This window comes from Cynoglossus semilaevis, chromosome 3, assembly GCF_000523025.1.
Source record: "Cynoglossus semilaevis isolate Cse_v1.0 chromosome 3, Cse_v1.0, whole genome shotgun sequence".
NCBI classification, from domain to species: domain Eukaryota; kingdom Metazoa; phylum Chordata; class Actinopteri; order Pleuronectiformes; family Cynoglossidae; genus Cynoglossus; species Cynoglossus semilaevis.
In genome coordinates, this window is record NC_024309.1 from 5,277,618 (window position 1) to 5,302,972 (window position 25,355).

The window sequence follows — 25,355 nt, forward strand, 5'->3', positions numbered from 1 at the left end:
TGTTTATCACAAAAACACTTGGTACGCTTTGCCAACGTTCAGAATTTTGCATCTCAAATTCCCTGATTCAAATGCAAAAATGTACTTTATTTGTTAACGCCTAGAGCAGTTAGCTTATCTCTTTTCAGATTCAAATAATACCAGAGGCAAAAAAAACACACTCTACTCTGATTTTCACTTGGCTCCATCAACATTAGCCTTCCTGATTGGATGGCAGAATATCAGCACCTTCACCTGCTGTGGATATAAAGAATTAAAAAGAAAGGAGATAAGGAGGAGGAGAGGCAACCTATTCTAAGCTGTGCGTCAGCATGCATGTTCTGAAACGTTGCAATAAGCTCTGGATTCTCTGCCTGACATCAGTAATGACGTGCATTTTAATTTAGGCATTATATTCCAGACATTCCTTCAGTGGCTGTTTGTGTGCCTCTGTGACTGAATCGCACACAGAATTGTCACACGCAGGTTTTATTCTTTGTGGTATTGCAAAGTCTCTGAGGGATGTGTAGTGAATTAAAAGCTGCAGCAACACTCAGAGGCGTGAAGTCTTTGGTCCCAGTCATTCAGCCTCTCAGCCACACCTGTCCGCCAGTGATAAATTTCCTACTGTTTTTCTATCTATTTCGCCCTCCAGCCCATTTGCCACAAGAAGCCAAGGTGACCACAGCAAGGGGAAAGTGTGACTACATTGTTTTCAATTCACACTCCCTGCGTCCCTGTCAGTTCGTAGATCCCATGGTTTAAATGTGTTTTGTTAATGTAGTGTAATCAGTTTCAGACATATGCACTGATTTGGTTTTATATTAATGGAAGGTTTTGAATATTTATTTTGGTTATTTGACATAAAAAAATCAATTTGTTTCTGTGTATGATCCAACAGGACACAAACAGTGTCATCCAGTCTCCTTTAGAGGTTAGGTTTCTTGAAATCATAAGTTGTAGGGATTCATCGTGATTGTAATCAATTACAAAATATGATTAATCTAGATAAATCAACATCCCTAAAATACGAAGGACAAACGACAAATGGCAGCAAATAACAGGATAAATATTGGGTAAATGTATGCACAGATCTTTCTATTTGACTAATCCGTATAATTGAATTATTAATTTGGGCAAATATTAAGAAAAATATCTCATGGCCAACAGCTAATTCTGTCCAGTGTTTTCCTCCATCATGGCCGACAGTAGCTGCTGCTTATAGTGCCGAAACTGAACTGAGTGGGTGGAGGGGGGCGGGGGGCTGCAGCCGTCAAATAAAAATACTTTCAAACCTTTCAGCTTTTCAGAAATGCTGCATGTTGTTTGCATCACTGCTGGACTATAAGTCGCTCCGGAGTGTAAGTCGCACCAGTGCCCTCTAGCTGCTGTAAGTATGAAAATACAAAGATGATTGATAGATAGATAGCTAGATAGACAGATAGACAGATGGATACTGCAGCAGGGAATAGTTCCTGACTGGATACTATTTAATAGGTATGTGCAGAGTTCTTGTCATTTCAGTCTCTTTGAATCCACATGCAGAGCCGACCCATAATCCTCTGGAACTTGAACAGGCAAGAATCACCTCATTCTCTCTTCAAACTTTATCCAACCCTTATTATTCCTCCCAGTATGTCTTCCTTCTTTTTTTTTTTAAATTCTTTTTATTTTCCGCCGCATGCTGCTCTCCTCTCATCACCCGGGGAATTCAGCGTATATATTCCTCTTCTTGTAGCTTTTGCGTCTTTGTTCGCACAGAAATAGCCACTTGTTCCCTGGCGGCTGGCCCAGAATTTGCAGCACATCTTCTTACAGCCGGCAGCCACAGACCACGGCTGTAACAGCTACAGTCTTGTGATGTACAATTACACAGCTAATGTTCCCACTTGTGTGTGGAGGGAAGGAAAGAGGAACATTTTCATTGCAGACATTATATTCATCAGATGTTTCTGTTGAGATCCTTTTTTATTTTTTCAAGGTGTTGACACCCTACGGCTGTACAGATGTGAAGGTCCGTCCAAAACATACAGCAAAGTGAAACCTGCCAGTGAATGACTTGGTGAATTGTGTAGTACTTTGTGGTACCTTTTTAAAGTATGAAGTGGGTGCAGTATGTAGAACATCCCAATTGGCCTGTTTTGCAAGATCAGTTTTTAGTTTTGGCTGGCATTTGTGTTTTTGGTGGCAGTGAATATTCATCTTCATATTTTATTGTCACATCTCCCAGATCTTCAGTCTCTTTTCTTGAGTAATAACTTTCTGAAAATACTTTCAGAAAGCTGGGATGTCTGGGAGCTGTGAAACCCGACTTTGTCCTCAACTGTCACCACTGGTTATTGTCTCTTACTTTTGATCTCCTTTTCCACTAGAGCTGTGTCGTACACGCTGACCGTAACAAACGGTAATGCTATCAGCCAAGCACACGTTTGAATGGAAGTGTTTTGGAATTTGAAGGCTCGTTATGGCACTGTTGGATTATAACAGCCAGCCAAAGTCGGCTCAGGGAGCAGACACTCTGCTGCTGCTGCTGCTGCTGCTGCTGCTGCTGCTGTGTCTTTGTTCAAACTCTGAGATTTACACAAAAGAGTTGAGAAGCAGAGAGGACGGAACAAAGCAGCTTGAACGACGACTCCATGTTTACAGCTTAGTGGGAATGGCCTCAGAGGAAGGATGTTTGAACCACAGAATGACAGGCTGAAAAACGAAGGGAATTTCAGATTTGAAAATAAAATGAACCAGTGACACGTCTGTACACAAAGTAGCAAAAAAGTAAAGCTGGAATAAAAAAAAAACAGCTCTTCATATTTGAGTTCAGAGTAACTGCATGACTTTTTTACCTCATACTGCAGTTTATATTTTGCAGACCTGATTGTTATTAATGTTCTCATGACTTATTGTTGCATAGACAAGAATTTCTTTCATTTTACAATTTAAAATTCATTTTTCTTGCTTTTTTAAATTATTTTTTGAGTTAAGATGTCAAGAGAATCTTTTTAATCAATCGAAAATAAGTACTATATATTGCATACATAATGTCATACTTTGCAGTAAAGCTGTGGGTAAAGTCAACATTAAAAATGCATTTGACTGTGTCAGTTTTAATACTCAGTGTATACGTATTAGCTGTTCCAGCATGATTCCTTATTTATTCCAGAAAGTGACAATGAGTAGGGAAATCTGATTATAGATGTTCACACTTATTTAATTGAAAAATCTGTGCAGATGCTATGTTATGGAATTATCAGCCAAACATCCCAGATGGATTAACTAACCCAAAGAAGAGGAAAAGAAAAAAGAAAAAGCAATCATTTTTGTTATGTGACATATATTAAAATACTCAAGCCAAAGTCGCTCAGTCTTTAAGGAATAGTGCTAGTTGTCTTGAACATGTGTGCATGTCTGCCTTCATATTTCCATGATGACATGCCTCCATACTGCAGCCTGTGTGTGTTTACTAACATGCCTCTTAGCTCAGTGAGCTGGAAAGCCTGCAGGGCTGTGATGCACATGAAGAAATGGAGCAGGACTGTATATGATGCTGCTGGAATGAGTCCCTGAGGAACAACACACACACACACACACTCACACACTCACATAAACAGAGGTATAAGTGTTAGCAGTTAGCTGTCACGCTCACAGGGAGAGCTGGTCCGACGTTAGGGCTAATGGTTTATTTACCCACTGTGACAGTATGTGATATCTGAGTATATCATGGATTTATGACGGAGATTCCCACATGTTTCTCAAGGACGGTCAAATTGACAATGAAAAAAAATAGCTGTGGGAAAACTGCCCCTGGTGTCATCCTCAAACTATGGTTGCCTTTTTTAAGCTGGTATTGTAAGTAAATGGCATTTACATAAGGGTAGGTTAGTATTTATACAGAGTGACCAAGTTTTGGACATTTTGGACAGCAGTGATTTGTGAAGACCTGCAGTTCACTGTAGGTTAAACAGTAAAGGAGAGAATGCAGAGTTAGTCAGCGGCAACAGCAACATCTCTCTGTGGTCACCTTGAGGTTCTCACACACACACTTTCACTGCAGACTGTTAGAAAGGAGAAGACGCGCTGTGAATGAAACCTGTCACTCCACTGGAGATGAGAGCGAGAGAGGGAGACGCAGAGAAACACACGGGTGAGAGAGAGAGAGAGAGAGAGAGAGTCTTCATTCATGCTGCAGATGAATAAATCACACCAAGGCCACTGTTGAAAAAATGAATGTGATTAATATTGAAGTTTATTTTATAAATTACCCTCAGAACTCTTTGAAATGCCAAGGGGTTTGTGTGCTCTGTGTTTAAAGTTAAAAGTTTAACCCCCCTGAGATACAGAAAGATATTTCTGGAACACATGGTTAATAGTGGCTTTATTAAAGATAAAGTTTGTCAGTGAGCTGGTTTAGTCCAAACAACTTTGTAACTTCTGTCTGCCGCTGTCATCTCAAACCTCCCATCATCCTGTTCTTTTTAATATAGCACTGTTCCAATATAATCCCAGTGGTCGCTGACTCTCAGCTCTACCCTGTCATCTGATCTGTTAGAGAGGCACTTCTCTGAACTGAGGTCTGATCTGTTATTTGTCCGTTTCCCTGTGGACAAAAACACACAGGTCTAGTTACTGTACACTCTTATAAAGGAGTTGAAGAAGAGGAGTTGAGGAGCGGCTGGGTACACCATGGACAGATAGCCAGCCAATTACAGGCCCAAACACATCATTCACATTCACTCCTACGGGCAGAGGAGAATCTTTAGTTATCTATAGCTGGATGCTGAGAGCAAATCAACTTCCCGCAGAAATGCTGCCTGCAGAATTTCCTGAACTTTCTAAAACACTTTTATTGTTTTTTTTATTCCTTTTATATTTATATATATTTTATATTTTTATATTCCTATGTTGGGTTTATAGCAGGTTAGAGAGACAGTTGAGTCTGAGCAGCGAAGAGATAGAGTTGGAGGCAAGATTGAGATGGTTTGGGCGTTTGATAGGGAGAGTCTGCAGATAAATCGGACAAAAGATGCTGCAGATGGAGCTGCCAGGCTGCAGAGAGGAGAAAGACTTCAGAGGAGATTCATGGAGGGAGTGAAGAAGGGAGTGAAGACAGCTGGTGGAACAGTAGCAGATGTATAAGGACGGTTTGGAATGAAGAACGATGATTGACGGTGGCATTTCTGAATATGAGGGTGAACTTTAACCAACACCTGGTTGGGGTGTCATTGCACTGCATAGAGTAGTCAAGGCTAGTTTATACCTGGAACTTAGGAAGGTCCTTAGACGTCACGTGTCAGTGTCTTCTGACACCTGTGACTCACCAACTATCCCTTCATCTGACCGTCAGAAACCCTTTACCAGGAGATTTATGGCCCACTTTTCCATCTGCCTCTGCAATGCAGTGGAGTAAGAGGGCTGAGATTGACTTCTCCCTGTCTCCCTGCTCTGAATCGAGACAGATGGGGTGTCGACTGCACCAGTTTGAGGCACAAATGCAAATTTTGCACTTCAGTTGAGTTGAACTTGTTGAACTTGTTCTTTAGTTCTTTGGGCTTTTTTTCATGCCCACAGCGTTGATAGTACCTTTCTGATAAAAACAGAGTGTACGAAGATAAAAATGCACAAAATTATTTTTGTACATTATTTTTATACAGATAAAAACAGCAATCAGGGCAGAGTCAGATACTGTACACACACTATACATCTACACAATTACACAGCTACAGGACGGCAGGACCTTAACACGTTTAATTAAAGCAACCAAACACTTCTAATATCCACAATCGATTTACAATTAACCGGATGCATTGTAGCTACTGTAATCTAGAAAGTGCACATCGATCCAGAAAATTAAAATACACACGCATGGTTTCACCCACAGTCGCTCTGTTCAGTCCGTATGCTGTTCTGTTGTAATGCTGAGCACTTGGTGCTGTTGTGGTTGGGGGTTGTTCAGGCAGCAGGCAAATCAAAATGCTGATCAAAGACTCTGGGCTTTATTGTGTACTCACTCCAGAATCCGCTCCTCGGGGAAAGAGGGACGGGAGTTCAAGAAGAAGTAATGGATGATTAAATTCAAAGGAAGGCAGCGCGCTGCAACATCACTGATGCCAACTGCTGTAAAACAGTTCTATAGTAAACCCACCAGCACTCCTCTCTGCTGCTATACAATGACAAAACACTGCTCCCATGTTTCTTTTCCTTTCTTTATTACATGTATTTTACTTATTATTTATAAACCCCCGTAAGCCTCTCTAAGTGCTGCACATCTGGGGCTGAGAGGTTACGGCTCAGCAGGTCAAGGGCAAAACGTCCTTGAAGTTACTGAAGCTATGAGCTGTAGGTCATTTTTCTTTATTATTATTATTATCTGAAGTAATCGTACTCTCCTACAGCGGTCCAAATGGTCCTAACAGAAAATGTGGCGACCATGCCTTGAAAAGGATTATTGTTGTGGTTGTTGTTATTGTTGTTATGGTCCGTTTGTCGTATTTATTATGGTCATCATTATCACATTCATACTGGAAGTGCCTGCGTTAGTAGCTCTGCTCGTTGAGCAACGATTGCAAGGTGGACATATTTTGAAAAGTGCTGTAGCTTTTGTGTTTTAGTCGGGAGCCGGACATCTATGGACCATTATCCTGATTACAAAGTGTCTTGTAACATAATTCAATTCTACCCTAAAATGAAAGTGTCTGCCTGTCTGTCAAACGGGAGGCCGGTGGAAGGAGAGGAGGCAGAGAAGTGAGGGGGAAAATAACGGTGTTAATAGATGACTATCAAAGAGAGGACAAGGTCACGATTGATAAAAGAAAATGAGAGAAGAAAAAAAGTTAATAAATCGTCTGCCTTAGCAGCGTTTGCCAGTGACAGGCTGTCAGAAATACACCACAGCTTATCAGTAGCAGTGGACTGAGGGGTATTGTTCTGCTGCCTCTCATTTAAAACCACAAAATAAACTAGTTCTCAGCTGACGCTGCGCTCATTCTGAGTTCTCTCAGCCTTAATACGTGCGCTGCCGTGACTTATTAACATAATCAATAGTGTTTAATTCAAGGGTTGGGTTTCTTTTTTACGTTTAATGTGAGAAACGGAAACTTGGACTGGAGCCTAATTTATCAGGAGCTGGGGTAATAGATCACACAGGCGTCCATGCGAGACGTCATTGACCTGCAGAGTTTTTAGGGATTAAAATACCTCCTGTCCAGTGCTGTATTTACTGTGGTAAAAACAGACACAAGAGAAAAATAGTTTTCTATGGTTTTAAACTAAAATAGTCTACACTGAAACATATGTTGTATGCTGTATGAAGCCTGTAAAGTTGGATTTATTGATTTGTGGTTGACCCAGTCAACGCTGTAGCAGCAGCTGCTAATTGGTTAATCCAGGAATCAGTCAATAATTTTCATTTGCAAGTGTAGCTGTGTGCCTGGCAGTTGGAAATCCTTCCAGATTTGTTTTAGTCATTAGTGAGCCACACATTTCAAACCATCTTATTTTGCCAAAGTTTTAACTGTCAATAGAATTATTTATCGAACAAATGACCTCATTTTTGGACAGACAGAGATGGATTTGATCTGATTTCGGGGGGAACCATGTTGGATAATATTTGAAATGTTATAGTGAGTACTAGAACAATGTAATCATTTTAATTTAAGCTCATTGTAATGAAGCAGTTTCATCATTACATCAGTACATAAAAACCATGTGGCTGGTCACAGGATGTCATGGAATTACTTTACTCTATCACAACTTACCTTTTATTGCTCTTAATTCATTGATTTCTCCAAACGCATTTCTAGGAAATGAATCTGTAATTGTGTAAGAGTTTGTCTAATGAGGTGGTAAATAGTGTTGAGGAGAAAGAATAAACTCCACTATATATTATATCTGTCTGTGATAGCCTGTAATTATATCTAAGTGCAATAGAGGAGATGAGAGCAGATGATTTTCATGTCTCTAATACAGAGAATGGATTGAATTAAAATCAATACAAACGCTGTCTGGAGACTGTTGAAGTGAAGGGCTGAAACAAAAAACAAATACAAGATTCTGATCACATGATCACATGTACTGTACTTCTAGAGAAAAAAACTGTGAGAAAAACTGTTAGAATTTCAACATTTAGTCATATTCTTGAGAAGCCGTTCCTTTTTTTCCTTCTAGGTCTGTTGGTGTGGTAGCAAATATAAGGCCCAGATCGTCTGATTTTCCTACCGATGGCATGAAAACAGATGAGTCTGAAAAGCTAATGTAGAGTACAGCAGTCGCTCCAAGTTTTCTGCATCAGTGTATGAAATGAGATGAGATGAGAAAAGGGAAGAGGAGTGGATAGGAGAAGAGGAGATGAGATAGGAGAGGAGACATGAACAGAGGTGAAAACAGGAGTGGGAGGAGGTGAAAATGAGATGAGACTCAAATTGTTTGCACTAAAAGAATATCAGAATAACAAATATCCAACAGGTCCAACAATCTATCTTGGGAATATAAACTCAATTAGTTTTCCTGTAGCAATAACTTCAGTATTGATTTTTTTTATTCTTGTTTTTTCTCAGTAAAATGCGGTCCCTAGCCGTGTTTGGGCGATTTTTAATCTTGCTTCTTCTGTCGAAAAATGATCAAGTGTTTAGTTAATCAGTGTACAGGGAAAATTAATCCAAATTAATCACATATGACAAAATAGAACACCTTCAAGTCTACTATTGGTTTGGACGACTTGGACTTTCCAGACGTCAGTGGTTCAGTGTTGTCTGTGTGTCTGCAGATCCCAGAAATTCAGAGCAGAGTTATATCAGGGAGGAAATCCCACATTAAAAATGCGTGCCCGGTGACATGAGCTGATTATCCACGTCTGTGGAAGGGAGCGGCTCAGAGTGATTCTTTTCTGTCCCTGTAGAGAGATGAGCCTCTGACTCAGTGCCGTTGCCTGAAAAGCTCCCACATTAACAGTAAAATGAAACTAGATGGAAAACAAACAGCAGATGAACCAAATCACGGCAATTAAAATTTGCACCTTGTCCATTTCCTGGCAGCCGCTGCAGCTGTGCGTCTGTACCTACTGTATATGTTTACTGCACTGTATATACTGTACGTATGCATGCATTTCATCTGTCCTCAACACTCTCTCACATGACACTGAATATGAAATGCTTTGTCTGTTGTGGTAATACGCTGCATCTAATGATGCATATGAAAAGTAATCAGTAAGGCAGCAGATGAGCAGCTTGAGGAGGAATGTTAATAACTTGGGGAAGTGGGAGATTTCAGTGCCACCCTCCCCTCTGCTCCCCCAACCACCACCACATCAACATCTATACAAAAACAGGAGGTTTTATAAGACACAGGACTCAGCAGGTGTTTCTATGAAGCCAACCCAGTTTCACTTATGTAACGGGACAGCTGTGTGACAAAATGGGACGCTACACACACACATCAAACCTGGCTTGTGTTTGTTTTGGGTGTGAGTGTGTGTCCTTTTCGTCTTTATGCATACACGTTTGGATCAAGGTCCTTTCTGACATTGAGCGCCCCCTGTGTGTGTGTGTGAATGTCTGAAGGCTGTGTACTGATGAACATCTTGAATAATTCACTAACTGCCCATTTGGGCTGAACTCACTTTCACACGTTCCCAGCAGCGATGATTCGATCGCTGACTCACTGCGTTGTTTTAGGCCTGATGACAAATGAAGCTGCACACAGTGATACATGTGCTTTTCACCTTGCTATTTCCCACCCAATTGGCAGTAGTATAATTTATATCAGTGATTATGGGTTTTTATCAACATATTTTATGGCAGACTATAGTGGGGTTTGGTCCAGTCAGCAAGATTCTATGTACTCAGGAAAATGTCCATGTACATAATTTATGTCAACAACGGAGAAAAGGCTGCAGTTAGCAAAGAGCACTAACTGAAAACATCAAAAAGACTTCTAATTTGTTTTTTTGTTTTTTACATTTTACCCTAGGAACAGACTGAAAATTATTCTATTTTATTTTAGTTAGTTTCTGCCTTGATCTTGTCCTTGGTTTGTTGCCTTGCTTGCACCCAAGAAAGTAAGCTGCCACGGTACTACGGCTCACACAGGCACAAAGGCATGATTAGCTGTCAGTGGCCAAAGGCTTTCCTCAACATCTGAACCTTAAATGCACTACTAGGCAGAAGCTGTTATTGTTAACGTTTTCTTGCTTGCTAAAAGCAGAAAAAACTACCTTAAAATTCAAATTTTTCTTACACCTTCTTTGCACTATCACATCACTGTCTTCCTTAACTGGGCTGGAGGTCATCCAAGGCTGAGACCTGCCAATTTTGTCCAGTCAAACATTAAAGGGTCATATAGTCGACATCCTAGATTTCTTTCGATTTCTGCTAAATATGTGTTAAACTTGAGAACGGTCAGAACAACATTTTCGTACTAAGCAGGGCAGCGAGGCAGTTCACAGTGATGTGTGGTATGTGCCTCCAGTGTGAGCAGTACATTTTATTACATTTTTAAACAAGGTTTGATTAAGTGCTTTAATCCTTAAAGGATTGTGAGGAATCCTCTACGGTGATCAGATGATAAAAGCTGCACTGCCTCTTTAGTCAGAGGTTTAAACTGTCACTCTTGGACCCCAGCCCAACGGTGTGACCGTGGAGGCTTCTCATTAACAGTGTTTTTTTTTTTTTCATCATGGGAGCATGTTCATGTGTTTATAGACAGATCTTCAGGAAGTGACCTTTAAATCCACGCTGATTATTCCAGTGTTTATCATCGTATGTCTTCATAATGAAGAAATTCTGATTTTTAAATGCAATGTCATTTTTCTTTAGCTGTGTTTAGGTGGATGTGGGCGACCGAGGCGTGACAGGTTCTTTCAAATTGAAATGCCAGCCATCATATTAATTTCAAACGGACAGTGGAAAACAGAGACATGGAGAGAGAAAAGCAATGGGGGGAGTGTGGTGGTGGTGGTGGGGGGGTCGAAGCTATTACCACCCCTCACCCCTGCCTTTTAATTTTCCATTTGCCTCTGCTCTGTCAATTATTCCATATCAATGTTCTCTGCTGTGTTCATATTTCTACCTCTAAACCACTGTCACTCACCAGCTTTTTCGCTGTGTTCTCCTCCCCCCTTCCTCTCCTGTGCTCTCTCTCTCTCTCTCTCTCTCTCTCTCCCTTCCTTCCTCTCGGTGTTTCAGTGAAATGAAGCAGGAGCTGGCAGAGGAAGGCAGCAGATGCTCCATCCTCTCCAAGCAGCACCGTTTCAACGAGCACTGCTGCATCCGCTGCTGCGCGCCCTTCACCTTCCTGCTTAACCCCAAGCGTCAGTGCCTGGACTGTCAGTACAACGTCTGCAAGAGCTGCTGCACCTACAGCAAGAGGGATAAAGCCTGGCTGTGTTCGGCGTGCCACAAGGGCAGGTTAGTGTTTGCACACACACACAACATTCATGCACTGGCTGGAGATGACAGAGATAAGTGTAATAACAGAGGAACGAATGGGTGAGGAGAGATGCTGGAGATGTTGAATTGGCTGAAGGACACTGTGAGGAGAAAAGTGAGGGGAAAGAAAATAAAAATAGGAAGTAAGGTGTGGGTGAGTGGACTGTGGATGGATGTGAGGAGAGGCTGAGACGATGCTGTAGGGGTGTTTTTAAGAATTTGACCACCAGCTCTACAATCACTGTAAACAGAGTAGAAACTGTTATTTTTTTTAAACATTACTTTTAGTTGAGGAGAGGAGGGGGAGATGGTAGGAGAGGAGGTAATGGAACGGAACCATGGATGATAAGAGAAGATTTAGGCAAATGTGTGAAGAGGGAATATGTACGCTGTAGGAAAAGGACACACAGAAGAAGAAGAATAGTAGACATGGCAGGGGTAATAAAACAATTAATTCAGCATGTGTTTTTTTATTTTATTTTTCTACTTTAAAAACCATTGATGATGTAAATATTTTCTGATTTAAGGGGACAAAGTCAAACTTTTTTAATCAAAAGAAGAAGCAGGAACATGACTATATTTTTTATTACAGCCCGTGCTGTATAGGTATCTGCTGATGCTGCTTATGTATGCATGTCTGTTCCAAGACCTGGGAATTGTTCTCATGCCCCCAACTCAGCACTAGATGAATATTAAGCGTTCCCTGTCTGGGCAGTGAGAGTGGAGCGGGTGAAATCAATATTAGACATGTGAAATATGTTACAAGTGAATTTGACAAAAACTATATTGTGACAATAATGACCACTGTTCCCTGGGTGTGATTCTGTAGAATTTGGTGTACATCTAAAAAGGACGCAAAAAATGTTCATTCCAGAGGTTAGTCTGCACTCAGGTGGAGGTTGATGTGACTGTGAGCTGTCCAAAAAATGTGCTCCGCCCTCCTCTTGGGCCTGATTTCTGCCTATAGGTCTCCGTCGTTCAATTTTTCTCTGTCTTGCATTGATTTTTGCCGCATGCTGTTGAGAGTTAGACCCGCTGCCCTGCCGGGGAGAGGCAGGGGGGAGTGGGGAGGAGGAAGGAAAGGAGTGATGGCAGTCAAAGAAGGTGGCGAGGTTTGCATCGATCATCACTCCTCAGCTGCTTTCTCTGCTTCATCGTTGCCTGGAGTGTGTGTTTGTGTGTGTGTACCCGTGTGTCTCTGCCTGAGGCTCTGAAATGTTCTCATTAGGGGTTTAGACGGAGTCACAGATGGGCCGCAGGAGCAGTTACATTTAAAATCAGCACTGTTTATTACAGCATTAAACACACTGTTACCTGACATGAATTAGCACCTTGCTGGGTGCAGTCATTTTGTGTCATTTTAAGCATGATTTACAGCTGACATGATACAAGACACCAGAATCACAAATCAAATAAAATGGGATAAAACGCCCTTGAAATATCAGTAGGATTTAGGAGCCAATGAAAGTTAGAAGTTAGCCAAAAGGTATAAATTGAAATAGAAGATGTAGCTACAGATAGGTCAGTCAAATTTAGATGAAGTACTGCTAATGTAAATAAAAAGAGAAAATGTGTCCAGCAAGATTGTCAAAAATTAAGATAAAGTGTAAATTGAAAGGGAGCGCATGAGACTCTTAATTGCAGGGTCGTAGGTTCGAGTCCGACGTTGCGGTTTTTCCTATAATAATTTCCCCAGTGGGGGTCAATAAGTGTTAAAGAGTGATTGTTGTAAAGCTGAATATAAAGAAATGCCATAAATGATCTCAAAAACAGGAAGAATTTTTTTTCTTTCTAAAAAAGGATAAATGATGCCAAGCCAGATCAGAAGTCCACCTCCTCAAGTTGAGCAAAAATATAAACCATGATTCAGCTTTGTGTCATACTTTAACTTTTACCATTTTTGGGGGGGGACAGCCTCCTCAATGAGCACATCTGAGCCAAAGGCAACATCCACACATGAGAGGAGGGAACGCCAAATGGTCTCACCGGCTGTCTGTCCGTACTCACAGTGACTCCACCGCGCTGCTCACACGTGTGACGCATTGGTTGGAAAAAAAAACACAGATTACGTCAGCATCTAACACAAACACACAGATGTCAGTCAGACACCAACGTCACCTTCTCACACTATATGTATCTACATACAGTATAGTGTGCACACAGGGTGACGCTGAAGTGACCGTGTGTGCGTTGCAAACCATATTGAGTGATCGCAGTGAGGTGTGTGTTAGTGAAGAAAGTTATGATCGTTGTGATGAGGTTGATAACGTGTCTAAATGCTGAGTGTGTATCATAAAAAACAGCAGGTTTCTTTGAGTAATTTAGAAACATTTTTTCACTTTTTACACACAAAATAATCTACTGTGAATTTAAATCCTACTTCTTCATTACTATGGCTTCAGAGATGAAGCCGAGGGCTGAATGTTAAAGGAGAAAATAAGGGAAGATGAAGGTCAAGAAAAGAAATGGGGTAAGAGATGGCAGGTGGGCGTGGGGGGTGGGGGGCACATAGAATGCCAGAAGAGGAGGAAGAGCNNNNAGAGCGGGAGCAGCAGGAGGAAAGCATCTGCCCCAATTATGACAATGAAAATGGCATTCACTTTGCCTTTTTTTTTTTTTTTTTGCATTGTTCTCTCTCTGGCATCTTCCTGGCCTCTTTTCTACTTTATTCTTTCATGCCCACATTTTATTTTATTATTATTATTGTTGTTGTTTTAGTCCAATCCTTTTCCAGCTTCTGACTCTGTCTCTTTGTCATACCCATTCTTATTTCTCTCTCTTCTTCCTCTCTTCTTCTTAAAGTCTCCATTTGCCACGTCGCATTTACATTTCATCTGCTGCACCTCTCAGTGCTTAATCTGCAGAAATGGATTGCATTGGTGCCTATATGTAGCCCTCAGGACACAGTATGGACACGGTGTGTGTTGGCGTGTGTGCATTTGTGAGCGTGTGTGTGTATGTGTGTTTATGAGAGCAATAGACCTAAGTGACAAACTGTTCTTACCTCCCTGTGGCTCACATAATCTCCTCCTAATATATGACGGTGAGGAGATTACAGCATCTGCTGCGGACCTATGCTTTATGCTCTACTGGATTTACACACAAACAGCAGCCGGTGTCAGGTGGTGCAGTGGCTCATCTTTAAATTAGAATGTAAACATTTCATACTAAAGGTAGAGGTCATCAGTTCTTACTGTGTAAAAAGGGGTAAAAGAGAGTTGAAAATAAATAATAAATAAAATGTTAAAAAGTTACATCAGTTAAGGCAGGTGTGATAACTGTACACCATGGAATCATGGGTTCATGTGTATGTTGGTTTTTCTTTAAATAAATAGATTGTCTGATTATTTGAAGCCTATTTTTCACTGTAGAAATCCATAACTGATGCTAGAAAAATATAAAGTCAGAGAGCTGTAAATGGGAAAACTAAAATTATATTTAATCCAAATTCTGTTTACCATTATACAAATAAAGATAGAGACACATGGGTATCAGTGTTTTTATTGTTCTAAATCAAACATTTCACTTCATTTCAATCAGAGGGAATTATATTTCCTTCCATTTACAATAGACTCAACTACCATTTTAATCAGTGTAAATTTAATCTCCACCGTAAACACACACACAGAGCCACACAAACATCACCTCCTCATTCCGCACTCACCCAGCTGCAGCTACAGCTGTGACATTACCCGTCTGTTGTGTTTTGACTGGGAGTCTCCGTCATGTGACGCCTGAGGAGCAGCCGCAGCTGACAGGCTACTGCACACAAACAGACCGCCTTTAATTAGGTGGTTCCTTTCTGTGGCGACAATACCGTCTTTTAAAGGCTTAGCAGAAGGTGATTGGCTAGTGGACACACAACGAGCTAAAAAGAACAGGAACTAGACTCTGAAATTTAACTTACAGCACTACATGTCATATATCACAGGTGTGCCCTGGAAAATTACCCAATTTCACTTAATTGGTCTGAAAAAAGTATTATTTGTATATTGCATAATTATTCTTTGTTTGTCAATGCGTGACAGGAAGAGCAATTAAATACGTGTCAGCTAGGTGGCAGCAGATGGCTGTAAAAACAAAGAGAATCAGAGCTTGAAAAAGATCTTTGTGTCTTTCTTCAATTCCTGCGAGTATATCAGCGCCGTCTTCAACTAAACAGGCCCAGGTTTTAGTCAATTGTGAGTATATTCTAAAGGTTATTATATTTTATTACAAACTTTTTTGTCAGATCAGCACTGCTATATCACATGAACAGCAGAGACGATCAACGTCACCTGTGTCAGCTCCAGACACTATTAGCAGAAATGAATGGACTCTTCTCTCCACATCGAGAGGATTGTTCTGCAGCTAGTTCCACTCCCTTTATATAAATCCTTCTCCTTGTGTATTCTGGAAATTCATTCTATTTCAACCATGCCGGCCCCAGCAGTTATGAGATGCTTACTGCATATTGTTTATATACTTAGGAATACAAAATGTACCTCATATCATTCCCTTTTTTATCCGTCCTCCGTGGATTTGACTGATTAATATGGTTGATGTTTATCACTTGAATTCATTTCCTGCCACTGTTTTAATGTCCACTAAGTTTATTGCTACTGTAATGAAATTCCGCGGGCTTTTAAGAAAAACAATCCCCATAACTATTCAACTATAAAACCCTTTCACTCTCATCTGTCTCTCTGCTTTATTCCCTTTATCCCCAGTCCCCCGCAACACAACCACCGTCTGCCGTTTGTAAATGTTTGTATCTTTACATGTTGAGATTCTCTTCACGTCCAGACAGCCATCAATACATAAAGTTGTCTGGAATAAGTGAGAAACCACCAGGTCCTTATCCGTTGCAATGCTGTAGTAAACACAGTCATTTATTTATCATTTCATACCTTCCTGTCGCTGCTACTGACCTGAATACAAATGATAGGCAGTCAGACAGGCAGATGGATATGAATGAAGGTGAAGTGTAAATGTTTTTTAGGTATTTTTGGTAAGTATAAATCACTTGTTCTTTTCTTTTTAATAGAGCTGCCAAACAAGAGTAACCGCAGATAAATGAAAAAAAAAAATTATTATGATGAATGACTTAATTCAACAATCCAAATTTCTGTATATTGCAGAAACACAAATAAATATATGTGGTTCTATGTCAAGACATTTTATTTTCATATTTTATAAGGCATGGATTAAGATCCATTAAAAATCCATAATTCATAGAACACCTAACAATAACTGGTGGTTCATAGAAAACCAAATATTCAGAACAGGAAACTCCTGTCGACAGCAGAAAAGTAAATAAAAGTATGAATAAAGGTAAAAAAAATAGGAGAAATAGCTAAAAGTTTGCCACAAAATTACATAATACAGAAAAACTGTTATTAACCAAAGGTCCCATTAACAAAGACGTTGGCTCATTTCTGACTGTAGAGTTCACATCCTCTGTTTTTCCGTAAATGTATTTCTAGTACTTTACACAATTATTTGGATTTTTTCCTTGAACTGACCTGCAGCTCTGAGACGAACACCTGCAGCAGGAGATGCACAGATTCACAGCGTTTTGTTTTGGGGGTTTTTCTGTCCTTCTTTTAAGGGGTATTTTTACCGGCACCAGTGAGTAACAGGGGGGAGATCTGCCCCACAGCACTAAGATGCAGACAGAATGTGTTTGTTCACCATCTCTGACTTTTCGGTTTTAATATGTCAATTACTCACATGTCTGTCTCGAAGCCCTTCCAGGCTGTGTTTCTGTTGAATCTTAGGAAGCCGCGGGGGACTGCAAATTACAAGACATTTTTTTCTGGTGTGTTTTTTTATCAGACTCTCATTCGTCAAACTGACACGCTATCAGTTTGCTGTGTGGAACTCTTAAATCATACAAGACAACATTACACGCAAATAAATCTGATGTGGTCAGCCATATTTAATGCAGCGGAGAATGAACATAAAGAGACATGTTTCAGAATTTAAAAAAAAAGAAAAATAATAACTTTCCATTTTTTTCTTATAGACTTTGCTTGAAGCAATTTCTTGTTAATTTGAGGCACAGGACGAGAGCTGCTAATCACAGCAGCTGTATCCACTTCTCTGCTTCCTACTATTATGGCCTCATCCAATTACTAACCCACTGACACAGGAGCCAGCAGTCGATCGTAACACTTGATGGTGAATTGAATTTTATAGAGAGTCAGTCAAAGAAGCAGACACAAGCAGAGGTGGTGGTAGGTAGCATGGAGAGACCCCAGTGGGGGGCAAAGCTGTGGAGTCTGGGGTCTGAATATGTTGGGACTAGAGTCTCTGCCTTTGTAAAGCTGTAGTCTGTTGTTTTACAGCCTGAAAAACAAATGTCAATACTTCCATGAAAAACACATCTCCCGTCTCGTCGCAAGGCAAAGACATTTTGCAGAATTAAACATCTAATAATCTGTTAGTTAAATGTATCAGAAAATACATTAAAATTATTTTATGCTGATTAGCATAGGCCTATTATTAGGTAAAGGTTAGCAAGGAAGAAAAACCTGAAGAATCTGGGGATAACCTGCCTAAGAGTGATGGCTATGAGTGAGCTGCCGAAATAGCTAAAGGTTAGCTATGCTGAAGTAAATGCTAAAAAATCCAATCAGGTTTTGCCTTCAGATCACGAACCTCCATTAATGTTTGCCTGTTGGGTTTAAGTGAATCAATTAAACCTCTAGATCACCTCTGAGGTCAGGTCCACTCATGACTGGACTAGAACCAGGCAGTGCTGTATATGCAGTCCACGTAACATGAAGTGGGTCAGTTGTGTCCCTCCGACAGAAAGAGTTGCAGCACAGACGTGATTTGAAGTCTCATGATTCCTTAATCGGTTTATGTGATAAGTTGGCTGTTGGGCCAGAACAGAAGCTAAAGCTCTTGTTGTTTTCGTTGTGGTTTAGTGGAACTTGTTGACAGCTGTTGTTTACCAGAGTGTGGAGTTGTGCACTGTGAGGTCAACATTGCATTTTGCTTTAGGTTTAAACTCAGTCCACTTTATTGATGTCAGGAGGGATGAATAGTGTGCCACCAATGGTGTGTCATGTTAAAGAAAAGTGTTTTTCTGTGCAGCAGATGTACTGAATTTGCACAAATAAATACGGAGGCCAGTGTTTCAGCATTAGATCAATGGTGTAAATGAGATCAAATGGATCCTATCATTTTAGAGAACTGACAACACAGATCACAAATGCTAGTTATCAGAAGTCCTGGTCAGGTTGTTCAAGTTCATGAAGTAGATTTATTTGGGCCAAATGACTTTGGTTCTGCTTCAGCGCTCACATAATAAAGTCATTACAAAAGTAATCTGTGGGTTTGCCTGAGGAATGAGGAATTGCCTCAGTCTGTTTGTACAGTTCTAACACCGAACATATCCTGCCTTGCTGAAGAGCACCTGTGCTTGTAACACTCATGGACTGTTTTATCCTTATATATATGTGCAGTGAAATTGCTGTGTGTTCTACAATAGGACTGCACAGCTTACCGTGAATATTAATTACCTGTTAAATCCACTGCTCCATGCTCTATTAGCTTAGGGCTACAGCCTCTAATTTTGCAGATATGATCAATAAAATGCATTAGTAGGTTCCCTGTAAAGCAGAGGATTAAAGTCCAGGGGATGTATCTGCATGATTGACAGCTCAACGAAGCTGTTCTGTTTACTAATTGATGATTAAATGTAGTGTCTAAACACAAAATAAATCATCAGGAAAATTCTCCTGTCGTCCTAAATAGATTTGTCTTTCCGGAATGTTCCATGCATCATACTCTTTTCTTTTCTTTTTTTTTCTTCCTCTCATTTTTCCTTCCTTCCCCGTTCTCCCTCTTGTCCCCTCAGGCAAATCACACTGTTTGAGCTGCTGAACTCCATCCTGCAGATATTGAAACTGCTTGGTTGTCAAAACTCTGTATTCTTATGAAAGAGATATTGAATTTTCTCTGACTTCCCAGTATTTTCATACATGCTGCTCACATCCAGCTGCAGTGCTTCAGCATTAGGAAACACCACAGGCTGTTTCTGATCAATGTTGCCGATGCTTTCATGGAGTGGTGCAAACTTGTACGAAATGCTTTTCCTTCTTAATTCTTCAAATTAATTACTTAATGGCATATTCAACGGGGCATATTGGTGCTAATCAAAGTCATAATTGAAAAAATATACCCCACTATTTGCACCGGGGTGCAACTGTGTAATCAAAACGGATTTATGAAGTTGAGAAACTCAACAACATGGGCTCTTTTTAAGGCAGTTAGACACTTTCTAAGCTCCCACAGGCCACATAAAATGACTTGGCGGACCACATTTGGCCCCAGAGCCTTGAGTTTGACATATGTGGCTTAAAGGGAAAAACCTGCTAATGTTGTTTACATTTAGCCCAAGTCTCTGGACAATGATGTTAAAGATTATATAATAAAATGAAAAGTTTGTTTAATGCCTCCAGTTCCAGCCTCTAAGGTGTTGAATTACTTACAATATATTACACTGTGATGAAAGCACCTCCTAGAAAAGTGTGTGTGTATCTCACACAGGAACTAAACTCTCTCTCTGTGTGAACATGAGTCACTCCATAAATATAAAAAATAAATAAACATGAGCAGAAGATGCAAATGTTTGTAGCCCACTTCCTGTGTACCACAGGAGGGACCACATGTGATGCTGGCGGCTCCAGGCCTCTGTCTCATTGCACCTCCTCTCTCATTTTTCAGTGCTGTAAATGAGGCTTCAGCTATTGCTCACCACTGCTCCCTGCTCACCTTGTTTGGTCCTGATTTCCCACCTGGGCCAAGACCATTGTTTGATCTCATTTGTTTAGAATCGTCTTCTTGATGTTATTAAGTCTGTACTTCTCAGACTCCTGAATCAGCAGGTTGGTGCCGAGAACGTCTGTGCGTGTGTGTTTGTTTCCCCAAAAGCAGCACTAAGAGGGCGCTCTGGGAAGGTCTTGTGTATTTTTATTGCCTCAGTCGTGCTCTGTTTTTGCAAACACCGTTGTTCAGTATTTATAGCAGCAATACAACCAAGTGTAAAATATTCATGGGTTCCTTTATAAAAACGTTGAGAGGCCGATCATTTGTCATCGGAATACTTCACTGAGAGAGCTGAAGACTTTCACCAAAAAAGATTTATTGGCTGCAAAAATCAACATAAACTGGCAGAAATGTTTGCTTCAACTTTATCTGTTAAAAAAAAGTTGTATAACTGTCAAGTGCATTTAGTATTTTTAAGCTGTTTGAAGTATGGATTCCCTCCTCTAGCTGGTTTGTTGAGAGCAGCAGCAGCAGCTGGGGAATCCTCTACTGATGCTGTCTGATTCAGAGAGGATCAAAGCATCTGCTCATACTGGGGGCACCAATGGGACAGATATTAAAGCTAACTCACACACACACACTCACCCTCAAAGTGACACTATGTGTGCTGACTGCATGAGCGCTCACATAAGTACACAAACGTCTGCATAAATCCACAAGTGTGTTTGGTTTTTTGTTTTTTTTTTTTAAAAAAAAAAGGTCATGTGGAACCAAACGGCAGACGTTTTCATTCATTTGCTTACTTTAGGTGCAACATGAGGAAGATTATATTTTTGGAATAACTTTACTGAAGTCCACTGCTGAGGACCTAGGGCAGTGGCTCTACTTCACTGATGCTAACACAAGCTGAACAGACCTCGAGTCTGAGCGTAATCCATAAAGTTGCTTTTTGAGCAGAATGTAATTTCATTTCTCTGCTCTGCTTTTCCTCTTCCAAGCTTCAGACAAACAGCCACAGGATGCAAATCTCCAGACTCTGTCTACTCTGACACTTGCAGGATTTTAGCTGTCGTGATGAAAATTGTTGCAGTAAACACTCTTGTCAGCTTGGAACGAGTGAGTGAGTGAGGGAGTTTGACATCCCCTGAACTCGGCTGCCTCCTCTTTCTCAGTTTAGAAAACACCCAAGCCTGCAGTCCAGCAGTGGACAAACATCCATGTAATTGGTTCACCTGAGGTCATTGCAGGTAGATAAACAGGCCTCTCTCTGCCAGTTTTCACTTCTCCACCTTTAATGCTAGTAAACTCGTGTGTATGATGAAAATTATCCTCAAATAGCACGGCGATACAGACTGGTGAATGTGATCAGAAGGGAAACCAAACAAACATAAGACGACAAACAAGAGAGAATGGAGAGAAAAAAAGGATTAAAGTGTAGGCAACACCTTTTTGGATAAGCCTGTCATGCTGGCTAATCCCATTCCTCCACCGCCTTCACACGACTGAAGACGCAAACATCGTGACACTTCCTCCATTCTCTAATGATATTCTGTTGATATTCAAACGTTATTTAAAGCTCAGCTGAGCCTCTACACAAAAAAAAGAAAGACGCAACCTTTACTGAATGCATAAAATAAACATAAATTAAGCTGACATCTCTGCTTTTCAGCATTATTCCAAACGTGTCACACACTGAAAATACATGAGTTCAAATTACAGTGTATATATCCGAAGGATTCAGATGCTTAAATCAAATAAATAAATGTGTCATTATTACGTTTTGAATTTAGATGCAGAGAAACAGTGACAGGGGTCATGACCTGGTTATTTATGCACGTAGCCAAACTTTACTAAAACTGTTTTATGAAGTGAGTATCAATTATTTTACTTCTGTGTTAGCAGGGAAGTGTGCCACCCCCAGGCCCAGTGCACTTGCCCCCTCTACTGGTGTCTCCATTTGACAAAAACTACTGACTTAAACATTTGTTAGGATTATTTTCATTTGTTATTTTTGAGCCTTCACCATTTAAAGTGAAAGCCACACACCTCAGACCTGTAACAAGGCTGTGGTGTAAAGGTTTGTGTGTGTGAGGCAGTGATGCAGTAATAACTTTCCAAAACATCCAGATGGAGAATATGTTACTTCCCAGTGATGAGCGTTAACAGCAGTGTACTGTACCTCTGGCTCTGTCCATCCTCTGGGCTCCTCAGATTCTTTAAGTGCTGACTTCACCCTCACATGGAGGATCTCACCTTGATGTCTGCTCTGATCTCTCTCAGAGGTCATTGATAATGATCAAACAATTTCTACCATAGAGAGAGAGAGGAAGGGAGACACAGAGAGAGAGAGAGAGAGACTGTAGCGGTCTCTCCTCCCCCTCTTCATGTCTTCAATTACTGTGTGTGATGACTTCAGTAGGAATATTAAAGTGGTCTATTGCTCTTGCCTGAGGTACAAACACATGTATGGCAGTGTATGTGCACTTTTATGGATGCCATTGTTCTGAGGATTCATCAATGCCAGGTTAGGAAAAAGTTAATTAATTAATTAAACAAAAATATTTTTATAAACCATATATGCAAAGAAGCTGACCATGTCATCCTCTGCTCCTGTGTCATTGTATTTAATATTTTGACTCTCATCTCTGAGAAGTTGGAGAATTGTTTCATGTAAATAAGGCGATCTGTTAAAATATTTTAATCGAAGAACACATAAAAGAACAGTTCAAATGCAGTATTGTTACCATTGAAGTGAACTCCTCCCAGAATGATACTGTGATGGATAAATCGTGCTCAGTGGAGTTGACTGTCACAGGCTCCATCACTTGATGGATGGCGCTGTATTTTATATCTGTGGCATCAATCTCCCCGTGCAATCTGTTCTCCTCTCTCCCCCTTTGCACCGTAACCTATCTCCTCGAGTCTTACTTCTCCTGATTTCCAGTCTTATTAACCAGGAGACCTCTGCGTGACCACTCCGTAACATTGTCACCAGCATCATTTGCATCACACACAGCTAACAATCCATTCATTTTGTCATTGATTGCATTGGTATCGACATTGTCTCCACAGTGACTTGTGTCTTACATTTATTTGATGTGTTCCATGTGTGACCTCTGCTCACAGGTCACTTTCTCTAAGATGCCATAAGACATTGAACATTACACCACAAGAGGTGCTGTTTCTTTCTGCAGTTTTAATTGGTCAACCAAATCCACAATTGTTCCCTACGGGAAATTATGGAATTAATTTGCATGCTGGCAGGATCTGGTTAGCATCAGTTTTTGCAGCTTCGTTTCAATAGTAGTGTCATTATTGGCTGCTCACTTCTCACTCAGTATTTGAGTAGGGTTGCCGAATGTAATGAAATATACATTTACTTCCTATAGAAAATGGTAATGTTTTCTTTGTAGTAGATAAATGACCTCCTTTAATTTAATAGAACACCTTACTGATGCAATCATTCTGACATTATGGACGTGCAGCCAACAGTTATATCAGTACAGCCCAAAATCTCTAAGGAAGATTTGTGAGCATCTTAAATAATGTATGTCATTAATAATTAAGGCAGTTTCTGGAGGCAGGAGAGTGGTCAGACTTGATAGAAGCAGAATGTACTGAAAGATGTGGGAGACTTATACCTGATATTAGTGTTGTTTGGTTTTTTCTATGACTTAAATGTCACAACGTAGGACTTGATTTTTAATGTTCTGACCTTCTGGTACAGCTGTTTAAAGTCGTTAAGTCTCGACACTTACCACAATGTTACTGACAGCAAAAAAAACCCATATATTTATGGTAAAAGGTGGGTCGTTACGTGCCGGTTGTTTGTGTGTTTGTGTGCGTCTGCCGTGCTGTGGTTCATTTATACTGTTCTGCACCTGTTTACTTTGTTTGTGATCCCTGTGCCGAGCATCAATGATTCATTGTCATCCGTCTCCCACGCCCTGTCTGCCAGACTGAGCTCGGCCCTGTGCTGCGTGTTTGAAACCAGACCTAAAACTGTCACCACATTTGTGACACTGTGTACCAAATCAACTGTTTGTTTCTCAGTGCAGGAAAAAATGTTGTGATGTAATGAATCAGATGGATGTATTATAAATTTTGAAAGGTTTATGAGAGTTAGCTACCTTCTCACCTCAAGACTAATCACCTCTCACGTTCAAACCCTGGGAGCACGCTGGCTCACAGCACATTGTTTTTTCTTCCGGCCATGTAAATGAGCATGTTGAGTAATGGTAATGGTGATGGTGATGCTGGGAGTTCACACCTTTGTCTTCACTTTCATTTCCACCAATGTGGATGTGCTTTCAGAACAATTACTCAAGTGCTGTCTGACTTCCTAATTTGCAAACAAGGTTAATTACCTTCTTGTGTTTTGAATCACACAACATCACTGCCATAGTTCACCTGACCCCCTACTCCCTAGACAGATTAAGAACAATGCTTGTACACAGTTAGTTTTGCAGCTGCTTAACAATATTTTTACAAAATTAAAAAAAAAAGTATTGTTAACATTTATTCTCTAATTCTAAACAGAAGCAACAGGGTTAGGGACCCCTGATCTATACAGTCTTCCATTTACAACAGGCCCTTCAAGGGGAGCTGTATTGCTGATGTGGCCCCCCAGTGAAAATGAGTTTGCCCACCCCTAGTCTAAACCATGTAAAGTCACCGACAGTGTAGAAAATGAATGGATGTGGATGACAGATAAAGACAGAGGCACATATAGTACTCTGTGCCTGGAATAGTTGGTTTGCTCCACATTAAAGTTTATAGAGGTTTATTAGCTTTGCCCCAGAGTGCAGACACATTCATTATTTCCCCCAGTAGAGAACTGCACTGTCTTTATCCTAATTGCCCCCATTTATAAATGTTTTATATAGCTGGTCATATAAAAATAATAAAAAAAACAAACTACTATGGAAAAAGCTTTAAGACAAAACAGTGTGATTTTTTTTCTGTTATTACTGGTCCATGTGGTGTTGGCTCATGAATGAAGGGCACATTACTTCTAATCTACATAAATGACATTTCAGTCAACCCTGCATTGACTCTAATATTATATATATGTTTTAAATGTGACCTTTGTTTGATGTAACCTGCCAAATTTGAGGTATTTCCTGTTTATATATTGTCCATGTAGCCTTGGCCAACAATGGCTGCGACTCTTACTGAGGCTTAAGACGGTTAAAGATTAAT

The 25,355-nt window shown here is 40.4% G+C and overlaps 1 protein-coding gene across 7 annotated transcripts in view; it reads left to right on the plus strand.

The window, feature by feature from the left end:
• Positions 1 to 25,355, plus strand: part of myripb (myosin VIIA and Rab interacting protein b) — a 115,731-nt gene that overhangs the window by 57,876 nt on the left and 32,500 nt on the right. For 6 of the 7 annotated variants that reach the window (XM_025054326.1, XM_025054328.1, XM_008307564.3 and 3 more), the window contains one exon: positions 11,151 to 11,372. In XM_025054326.1, coding sequence (XP_024910094.1) covers positions 11,151 to 11,372 — 222 coding nt within the window. Of the gene's footprint in view, positions 1 to 10,529; positions 10,725 to 11,150; positions 11,373 to 25,355 lie in introns of those variants that run through there. The other variant, XM_008307568.3, reaches the window with a different exon arrangement.